We start from the raw sequence: 10,817 nt of genomic DNA on the forward strand, positions 1-10,817 counted from the left end.
GGGGGGGGTCCGATCTGTGAGTTTGAGGGGTTGATGGAGTAGATCAAGGGGGGTGGTGGTGGGAGGGAGAGAAGGGGCGAAGAACAGAGCCCTCTGTTCGTCGTGCGCCGCCAGGAGAAAGATGGGGATGGGTGGGCTGGCCCGCGCGGTTATCCACTTACCGGGGCCAGACGCCAGGGACCCTGGCGTCTGGCCCCTTTGCCACGTCAGCAGGTCAACGGGCAGGCGGGCAGTGCGGGCCAGGGGCCAGACGCCAGGGACCGTGGCGTCTGCTTCGTAACCCAGACGCCAGGGACCTTGGCGTCACCGAAAAAGGTCAGAAACGAAATTTTTTTTGAAACGAGGTCAAATCGGGATTTAGTTTGCCTTAAGGGTCAGAACAGTAATTTTATCCCTGCTGCGGCAGAGTAAAACGGGGGATGGGGAAGGGCAGGAGGAGCACAATGATAGGGGGTGCGTACGGCGGCGCTGCTTTGCGTGCGTACAGGCAGTCAAAAGCACCGTCCTACGCCCGTCCGTCCCTGCCTGCTGCTCTCTTTTCACATCTCCTCGGTCGGAGCAGGGCATGGGAAAGTGAGAAGCGGGAGGAGCCCATCCGTCCGTCCATCCGGCTCGTACGAGCCGAGTCGAGTAGGATAGGAGCACCTCCCTCCCTCCTCCTGTAGAGTGGTGGCACCGCTAGCCAGCCGTTTCCTGCTAGCCTCGCCCAAAACGGGCACAATAATTCAGCCGGTCGACACGGCTTTCACCCTCCCTTTTCCCTTGTAGCTCCCCTAGGTAAACCACTGTGGCGGTAGGACTAGCAGGGCAGGCAGGGCGGAGGGAGAGCCCCCTTTCTTCACGCGCAATCCATGATGGAATCACGTTTCCGGGCACGTCGCCGACCACAAAACCCGGGCGAGGAAACGGAACCCAAATGTGATAATGTCCAAATCTATCTGCCTCCAAAAACACGCCCGATTTCACTGCCAACTCTCAACGGAGAAACCACGCAGAAGCATCGTCCCCGCTCCGTGCCGCTCCGAGTAGGAAGAGAGAGAAGATCGTCCCCGCTCCGTGCCGCGCCGAGTAGGAAGAGAGAGAAGAGGAGTACTACTACTACAGTGGGATACTGGCAGGCAGGAGCTACAGGGGAGATTCGCGGTGGGGCGCAAGGGGTCGCACGCGCAGGACAAGGCGGGGCGTAAATGCGGTTTTGGACCGCTGCGTCGGCGTGCGCGGTGCCGTGAACCGCTCCCACCCCCCGCAAGCCAAACCCAAGGCAGAGCAGAGCAGAGGGTGACGACGCGGGGCAGAACAAAACAACCGCTTCCTCCTGCCCTGCCTGCCACCTCCCTCTGCACTGCACCGCAGCGCGCCGTGCTGAATCGCTTTTTTGACCGCTTCTGCGCTCTCCGCCTCCGACCCACCACCAGCACCAGCGCAAGCACCACACGCTAGCGCTAGCGGTAGCGTCCTGGGAGTGGTACTAGACTACCATACCATACCGCCGCCACCACTGGAAGCCGCTGTACCGCTACCGCGCCACTCCCCCACTCCTCACTACCACTCCGCGGCGGCTCGCATTGTGGCTCTGGTTTGAGCGAGGGAGGGCTCGGGAGGAGGAGGAGCGCGTCGGCGCGCGTGATCTGAGGCGGAGAGGAGGGGCGCGAGAGAGATGGCCGGAGGTGGGGGAGGAGGCGGCGGCGGCGGCGGGGGACAGAAGCAGGACGACCTGGCGCCGCACCCCGTCAAGGACCAGCTGCCCGGGGTCTCCTACTGCATCACCAGCCCACCCCCGTGGCGTAAATGCTCCTTCTCCCTCCCTTCCTCTCCCTCACATGCTCCCCCGTTCGCCCGTCGCCGGCGGTTCTAGCGCCAGCGGTTTTTGTGTTTTTGGGCGGCAGAGTTTTCTGGTTGCGATGGCGACGGGCCGTATCACGAACTTTGCCGTTGCTGCCGTCATTTTCGGGGGTGGTGGGTTCGTGGCCTCGGTGGTTGGTGAATGGGCTCCTAGATGCTTCGCCTCGCTCCAGCTTGTTGCGCGGCGAGGAACCGCCGCCAGATCTGCCTGAGCTTTGCTTCCCGGCGGATATTCCAAAATAAAAGGCAGGCTGCCTTTTCCGTTTTGTTCCCCTGGTAGTTTATTAATGCGCTTTAATGGGGTGCTGCGTTGAATATCCTCCTAGTTTATCTAGTGTAACTGCTGCTGCAAAGGTTTGACCCGTGTTGATGCTACTCGACATTCAACAAACAAGGAATTTGCATGATTGTCAGATGGGGATTTTGGATGGATTTTTTTGGTGTTTTTACTGCCTTTGATGCTCAAGTGGCGGACTGGTTTCTGAATCTGCGATCCAGCTTCGCTTTCGCCTTGACTTAGTCAGTGTCAACTCGATTATGACTTCGATTCTGACGAGTTTCCAGGAAATCTGGTGCTATTTTTACGATTTTGTAGGGCAGTACTTAAACATTGGTTTCATGTGAACTCACGCGTTGACTCGTTTCGGCTTTACCGCGTGCACCGGGCGTTCGTTTTGGTTACTATATGTTGTTGCCAATCTATCTTCTATATTTAGTTGGCGTGTTCCGTGCTGTGCATCCAGTGCATGCATCATAGGCACTGACCGTGTCGGTAGGTGGTTCCAAACCGGAGGTTCATGTCCACCCATCGTTGTCCCTTTCAGCTGCATTGATTCTCCAGTTACTCGGCAGGGGTTTCTCATTTCCATTTTCTACCTTGTGTGTTATTATCATGCATTCCTTGTCTGTTTTAGATACTTTGCTCCCAAGCAGCTTTGTTTTGGTTAATGCAATGTGTATGGGCGCTTGCAGTACAAATAGTACCAGTAATAAATATGATCCATTTTGTAGAAGAGCGAATTCTTGTTTGCTTCTGAGTCCCTTGTCTGTGTCTGAACCGAGTCAAATCCACATGTAAGGCTGACACTGTAAATAAGGAGAATCACACTTTTATTATCCTAATCTTTGCGCATTTAATGTGTACCCTTCCTAACCTGAGTTCCGTACGCAGGGGGGGGGGGGTCTTTGTTAATTACAATCCTTTTATGTCTTGCTATCTTGAATTCCTGCTCATAACTCCTGAGTTATAGTGCATATAGATTTTTTGAAAAGTCAAGCATCACAAACTTTGACCTGATTTGTGGAGGAGAACATTTACATCTAGAATGCCAAACTTATATCATTAGATTCATTATAAGATGAAATTTTATACTTTGTATATTTTGTACTGTAGATATGAATAGTTATCTCTAATAACTTGGTCAAAGTTTATCTTTTCAAAAAAATCTACACGCACTACATTATGGAACGGAGTGATGTTAACATGGGAGGAGTTGTAAGGTTGAATGCTCTGGATGGAGAAATGATGAACACAGAGTCCTTTTTGTTCAGAATATTGACTGGATGATGTGGTCATATCGGCAATTATATTTTATTATTTTTGTTTTGCTTCCATTAACTTCCATCTTTTTGCTAGCCTTGCGAGGTATATCTATAGAAAGCAGGAAAAATTTGCTATAGAAATAGTTTATCTATACACTTGCACTATATTCTGTTTTAACTTATATGTGCTCAGTGAGAAACTTAGTTCTGAAATTTTGACTATGAAATTTTACATAATGCAGCGGAGGCCATTCTCCTTGGCTTTCAGCATTATCTGGTCATGCTGGGAACTACTGTTATCATACCTACTGCACTTGTTCCACAAATGGGAGGAAACAATGTAAGGCTACACCAGTTTACCAAGTTCTGTTGCTTTGGACTGAATCTGTCGATTGTTTTTTCTTTCTGAGAATCAATCTGTCGATTGATGACTAATTGTGTTTCTAACTTTGTTAGGAGGACAAGGCAGTTGTTATCCAGACATTGCTCTTTGTGGCTGGAATCAACACCCTTCTACAGAGTTTCTTTGGTACCCGATTGCCTGCGGTGATTGGTGGATCTTACACCTTTGTTCTACCAACCATTTCGATCATACTTGCAGGACGCTACACGAACGAACCTGATCCACACACTGTATGTTAAAAATAAGGATAATTGTACTTGCTTCCCAGTAATCTTTTCCTACATGTAGACTGATTAATCACCTGGATTTTGTTTTTGAAGAAATTCCTCAAAATCATGCGTGGAACACAAGGTGCTTTGATCGTTGCTTCTGCACTACAGATCATAGTGGGCTTCAGTGGCCTCTGGCGTAATGTTGCCAGGTAGGAAGATGAACAATGCGTAATTGTTATGTCTCAACTCAGTTGCTATTTCAGAGGCACCGAAGCAAAAAGTGTTCTAGCAGGAATAGCGTGTTTAACTTTCAAATCTCATGAATATACTGATTTTGTTTCAGATATCTCAGTCCACTGTCAGCTGCTCCTTTGATAGCGTTAGTTGGCTTTGGACTGTATGAGCTTGGTTTTCCATCGGTAAGATCTGAGCAGTGTGTTTCTACTCGATACTTGTTTAATCATACATACTTATGTTTGAACAATAAATACACAGGTTGCTAAATGTGTTGAGATTGGTCTGCCTGAACTGATCCTCCTGGTGATATTCGCAATGGTTCGACACAATTCATATGCACTCAATATTTTTAACCTTTTGTTACCCAGCATAACAATGTGCTCCAGCTGCATTTTTACGCCCCCCACCCCCCTTCAATTTTTGCAGTACCTGCCCCATACTATACATATGATGAAGTCTATCTTCGACCGGTTTGCTGTTCTATTCACTATTCCCATAGTGTGGCTGTATGCATATCTGCTGACGGTTGGAGGAGCTTACAGGAATGTATCACCGAAGACCCAGTTTCATTGCCGCACTGACCGATCTGGACTAATTGGTGGTGCCCCCTGGTATTGTTGTGTTTTTCTGAAGATATGCTTGTTCCATTTGCACCAACCTTGCTGTTTAGTAACATGAATGTCTCCGTTTCTTCTACTATAATGACAGGATAAGAGTACCATATCCCTTCCAGTGGGGTGCTCCAACTTTTGATGCTGGCGAAGCTTTTGCCATGATGGCTGCATCATTTGTTGCTCTGGTGGAGGTTCGACCCCCCCCCCCCCTCTCTCTTCGGAGTACCAGTTTTCCACCCTCTATTTGCACTCACTTGATCTTCTTAAATGATGGAATAATCAATCTCCTAACTTTTATGTTTGTAGTCTACGGGTTCCTTCATTGCTGTTTCAAGATTTGCAAGTGCCACACCTCTCCCACCCTCTGTACTTAGCCGTGGTGTTGGTTGGCAGGTACATGCCAAGCTTGACTAGATCAATCTCAACTTTGAACTCACTCGATGCGTATGCTACTCTTCTTGCTACAGGGTGTTGGTATCCTTCTGGATGGACTATTTGGAACTGGAAATGGATCTTCTGTATCGATGTAAGCATCATATAATTTATACTTCTACCTCTAAGGAATGCACCTTATTTCCATTTGATGCAACAACGACTATTCGTATCAACATCGTGCAACCACTATGCTTCTTTGCAGTGAAAATGCTGGGTTGCTAGCCTTGACACGTGTTGGTAGCCGAAGAGTAGTGCAAATATCAGCTGGTTTTATGATATTCTTCTCTATCCTTGGTAAGCTTGCTTCCAATTAATTGATATTTTGATTATTTTGTAGGTCAGTATAGGTAGCATATTTACTCAGATTTTGTACTCAATTTAGTAACTCCCAAATTGACCTGCTGATGTCATCTGTTGCATCATTGTATTTCGTAGGCTGTTTATTTGGTGCAGTTCTATAGCTTGTTATTTTGCTTCTAGTGTCTGGGCCTGTACCGATGCACGTCTCTTGCTTGATTAGAAGAGCTGTGTATGTTGTGTGGAAACCGTGGAAATGTGAAGTGCGATGATGTGCCTTTTCACTTATGTATGGTACTACCTGTTACCAGCGTAATATTGCTTATAATGCTTAGCACAATAACATATATTTGGAGCTGGTTGACATTTCAATTTGCAGTTAACTTAGCTCTGACCTAGAACAATTGCCCGTGTCTTCCCAGGAAAATTTGGAGCTGTCTTTGCATCAATACCTGCACCCATCTTTGCAGCCCTCTACTGCGTCTTCTTTGCATACGTTGGTAGGTGAAAAGCTTCAGATCACTCATTGCGATTTTCATTTAAACTGCAAAAAACTTACTCCCTCCGATTCAAATTTCAACTAAAACCATGACACTTACTCTGTTAACAGGTTACATATGAGAAAATTTTGAATTCTGATAGAAGCTCTGGTTTAATCTGTTAACAGGTTCTGCTGGGCTTGGCTTCCTTCAGTTCTGCAATCTCAATAGTTTCAGGACAAAGTTCATCCTTGGGTTTTCAGTGTTCATGGGCTTTTCAGTTCCACAGTACTTCAACGAGTACACATCCGTCGCTGGATTTGGCCCTGTACACACACGCGCAAGATGGGTACGTGGCAGTGCAATTGATCATGCTTGCTTTCTATGTGAGCGGACACTGACCGTTTTTTTCATCTAACTTCCACAGTTCAACGACATGGTGAATGTGCTGTTCTCGTCCAAGGCTTTCGTCGGTGGCATTGTTGCATACGTGCTGGACAACACGCTACACAGGCATGACGGCGCTGTAAGGAAAGACCGCGGATACCACTGGTGGGACAAGTTCCGGTCGTACCGGACCGACACAAGGAGCGAGGAGTTTTACTCCCTGCCGTTCAACCTCAACAAGTTCTTCCCCTCGGTTTGAGCAAAGCTGTGATAAATGCAACAAGACAGTAAGGTTACATGTACTATCTATCTGCCTCTCCCCCAAGTTCTCTGAAGGTGGCAAACTGTTGGGCTGAACTGTCTTGGTGCAGGGAAATCCTATGCCCTTAATCAGGGTCCGAACCCTATGGTATAATCGGAGTTTCGGTGTCTCGCTAGAACTATGTTCCGTATGTTAGGTTACCGCTGTATATTTGATACCCTATTCGGGGCAACGACTAGGAAGTTTTGCTACTCATTTGCATATGGGAAGGGTGCGCTAGTTCTTAGTTCTTACCTCTAGTAGTTTATCTCATTCTGAAACGAGGTCACTTTATTGACTGCCATTGTGGTGCTACTACTTAGCAGTGAAGCTAGATTCTGTATGTTGTAGGCTTTAGCAGAACAATCGAATGGTACTCTACCTGTTATGCTATGTATCAGTGGATTTGCGGTATGACACTAATAGTAATGTTGTCGGGTGGTGAATGAAATGTCGGTCGTTATGGGTGATTAATTAATTTTGCAACCACAGCATGTTTGCACGTATACTTAGACTTGAAATATTTCGAAAGATATATGAAGTTCTGAATGTTTCTTTTGACATACTCCCTCCGTCCGGAAATACTTGTCATCAAAATGGATAAAAGAAGATGTATCTAGACGTATTTTAGTTCTAGATACATCCCTTTTTATTCTTCATGACGTTTCTTCTATACATCTTCTGGATGGATTTTTTAGGGTATATATTTGTTCTGGATACTGCGAGCTGATACTGACAGAGCCCGTGGAACTCTAGTCGCCTTCCACTCTCCCAAGTAAAATAAATAAATGGAACCTCTTACTAAATTCTGAGATCTCTATTTTATGTACTTTTGTTCAGTTTGTCGAAGTTTGATGGGGACCACCCGTTTGTGAACATCTTCTATACCACTAGAGGCAAACATGCGACATGCTTCGTCGCACTGTTTTTCATTCATTTGTGGATTAGCTCTTTTTTCTCTAGCAGATTATTACGGTTGGTTGTTGCCTTCTGATTTTATCTATGTTGGCTTGGATTTTATTTATTTTATGGAGTATTCTTTTTTGTCACTCGCATATCGTGTTGGATTATTGTTGAAGATGATATTTGTTCTGAGAGGAAAGTGGATTTGTTAAATGTGTGGTTGTTAGGTTCTTACACGTTTCAACCCTAGTGTCAGCAGGTGGTGGTTGTGTGAGCCCTTGGGAGCTCTTATTCTATGTTGAAACAATGGAATTGCTGTCATATTGTTCACATAGGTCAGCCCATGAAGCTCTTGCTCGCTCAGCCCGCCCCCTAACTCCACTCGCTCTCTTATCCATTTTTTCCGCCCCTCCCCCCTCCCCTCCCTAACCTACCAATATAAAATGCGAATTATTGAGAAAAAAAATCATGAATTTAAATTTTTTCCATCGATTTCAAATAGGGAGTACCTAGAGATCATCTAGATGAGATGTAATTTGGTCTCATTTACTTTGAAAACAAGAACAGATATAACCCACGTCAGCATATACGCATCTCATAGCATCACATATAATGACTATAAAAGGTGAATGAGACCAAATTATATCTCATCTAGATGAGTTCTAGCAAAACTGTTTCAAATAACGTTTACAAAGTTGAAAAAGGGTTTTAAATTTTAAAATTTTCATTGACTTTAAAAATGTTCATAGGTTTTCTCAAATGATAGGACTTTAATAAATACTACTCCCTCCGTTCCGAATTACTTGTCTTAGATTTGTCTAGATACGGAGGTATCTAGCACTAAAATGAGTCTAGATACATCCGTATCTAGACAAATCCAAGACAAGTAATTCGGAACGGAGGGAGTAGATGATGCCCTGTGCATTGCTACGGAAACCTTATTAAAAAGATATATGGCTAATCGTTAGAAGACTAAAGTTAACGCAAAAAAGAATATAAAATGTCTTACATGACTTTAATTCTCTGGAAAGTCATGCATGAAGTAATATGCTTTGCATGAAGAGAGTAATGAAAAAAGTAACTCATGACTACATGCATGGCTCGGTGATGTGGTATTGTTGCATAAAGAGAAACGTTAGGTAATGGGTCGTAGCTATTTAAGAATAGAGGATTTACGAATTAACATATGAAAAATAAATTTTAGAAATAAAGAGAGAAGGAAAAACAAATAAAAGAAATAGAAAACAAAAAACTGCTAAAACAGGTGAAAATACAGAAAAGAAAGAAAAATAATAATATGAAACGAAGGAAGAACAAACAAAAAATTAGAAAAGAAGGAAAAAACATAAAACTGGTAAAAACACAGAAAACAAAGAAAAAAAATCTAAACCACACCTTTCGAAACAAGAAAAAACGGGTGGTCCATCTGCACACACCATTACACACGGAGGCCGCCCACAACCCTCAATACACTATGAGGGGAGCAACTAATTAACGAGCGCTCGTTTGGGAGCCTCGCAACGATCAGCGCCACTTGGCGCGCTCTCAGCCATTTGCCACGTGTTGCGCTTTGGGCGCTCCCTTCGAATTTTATTTTTTTATTTTTCCGCACGCGTTTTCAGCTTTTTAAACTTTTTTTCCGGTTTTTTTTGACGTTTTGGTTTTCCACCGGTCTTTCCTAGCTTTTTGACCATTTTTTTTAAATTTTTTTCTCGCAAAAAAACACAATTTTTTTCACGGGAGTCTTGGTTTTGTTTTTGCGAGAGACACGGTTGTGCTTTCGCGAGAGGCACGTCCGTGCCTCTTGGAAACGAAAAAAACGCATTTTTTTTCTTTCTTTCGCGAGAGGAACGGTTTTGCTTTTGCGAGAGACACGGTTGTGCTTTCGCGAGAGTCACGGCCGTACCTTTTGGAAACAAAAAACATGTTTTCTGTTTTTTTTCTTTCACGAGAGGCACGGTTTTGCTTTCGCGAGAGGCACGGTTGTGCTTTCGCGAGAGCCATGGCCGTGCCTCTTGGAAACAAAAAAAACATGTTTTCTTCTTTTTTTCTTTCGCGAGAGATACGGTTTTGCTTCCGCGAGAGGCACGGTTGTGCTTTCGCCAAATTCACGGCCGTGCCTCCTCAAAAAGGAAAAAAATGCGTTTTCTGGTTTTTTTCCTTTCGCGAGAGACACGGTTTTGCTTCCGCGAGAGGCACGGTTGTGATTTCATCAGAGGCACGGGCATGCCTCTTTCGGAAAGGGAAAAAACCCGTGCTCCTAGTTCGGTTTTTTCGTCCGGTTTTTTGCGTCCGGTTTTTTTTTCTGAAAAAAAGGTTCGTCAAAACCTATCAACATGGGATCTCGTTTTGAGATCTCGACGCGAGGAATCCAACGACGAAAGCGGTCCAAGATTTGGACGCACAGTTTAAGAGATAAAACGTTTTGAAATGTAATTGGTGGACTGCCGGTCTCAGGGTGCACAGTGGCTGGGAGATCATGGTTAAGAGAGTTCTGTTTCTGGCAATGTAATTTCCTTTTTCTCTTTCCTTTCTTCCACCTTGCACTGTAACCCTGTAACTAGCACTTTTTGGCTTATCTTGAGGCACTCCCCTTCTTTTAATGAAAGCAGCGACCTGCCTGCATTTCGTAAAAAAAAAACGTTTTGAATAAACGGGTCTACAAAAAAAGAGAAAACTCCCAGGTTGCAAAAAATGGTACACATGCAGCACGCCACTTGTTGTAACCTGGGAAAATTGGAGTGATCTCCGCAAAGAGTACTCTTTAACTAGTGATTTCGTACTATGAGGCTCTAAATCTAAGTAGCTTAGTATTTTAACTAGAACATGTCACGCGCTTTGCCGCATCGTTCTTTGTACATGGGACCATTTTTTCCGTGGTCGCACCAGGACCATGGCCGGTCGGTGGGTTACAGACTTTAGTTATGTTATTATGAGTGCTGTTCTTCTTTGCTGCGATGGTGTCCTTTGTTTTAACTGAAGGAAGAGTTTAGACGTGAGGAGAAGACGTCGTTAATTACACATGACATGCCTTTTATGGGAAATTCACACATTTTTTAAGCTTGGACATTCACACATGTGCTAACCATAGAGCAAAGCACGCCTCCAGCAACGCACACAGCAGCGCAAGGACTGCTATATGACGATTAGAGTGTCCAATAGCAC

The 10,817-nt window shown here is 45.0% G+C and overlaps 1 protein-coding gene across 1 annotated transcript; it reads left to right on the forward strand.

Moving 5' to 3' along the window:
• The first annotated feature begins 1,240 nt into the window (after window positions 1-1,240).
• Window positions 1,241-7,223, forward strand: LOC119322162 (nucleobase-ascorbate transporter 6-like). The gene is made up of 14 exons (XM_037595654.1): window positions 1,241-1,784; window positions 3,627-3,724; window positions 3,841-4,017; window positions 4,108-4,208; window positions 4,343-4,418; window positions 4,495-4,554; window positions 4,663-4,847; window positions 4,945-5,041; window positions 5,157-5,243; window positions 5,318-5,376; window positions 5,488-5,579; window positions 6,005-6,082; window positions 6,250-6,410; window positions 6,489-7,223. Exons 1-14 carry the CDS (start codon window positions 1,658-1,660, stop codon window positions 6,705-6,707), a joined length of 1,617 nt encoding a protein of 538 aa, XP_037451551.1. The 5' UTR covers window positions 1,241-1,657; the 3' UTR covers window positions 6,708-7,223.
• The last annotated feature ends 3,594 nt before the right edge of the window (window positions 7,224-10,817 follow it).

This window comes from Triticum dicoccoides, chromosome 6B (assembly GCF_002162155.2).
Source record: "Triticum dicoccoides isolate Atlit2015 ecotype Zavitan chromosome 6B, WEW_v2.0, whole genome shotgun sequence".
Lineage (NCBI taxonomy): Eukaryota > Viridiplantae > Streptophyta > Magnoliopsida > Poales > Poaceae > Triticum > Triticum dicoccoides.

Coding starts and splice junctions, on each gene's coding strand:
- LOC119322162 (XM_037595654.1), top strand. CDS start 1,658: ATGGCCGGAGGTGGGGGAGGAGGCGGCGGCGGCGGCGGGGGACAGAAG. Junction 5,580..6,004: donor GATATTCTTCTCTATCCTTG/GTAAGCTTGCTT, acceptor GTGTCTTCCCAG/GAAAATTTGGAGCTGTCTTT. Junction 6,083..6,249: donor CGTCTTCTTTGCATACGTTG/GTAGGTGAAAAG, acceptor ATCTGTTAACAG/GTTCTGCTGGGCTTGGCTTC.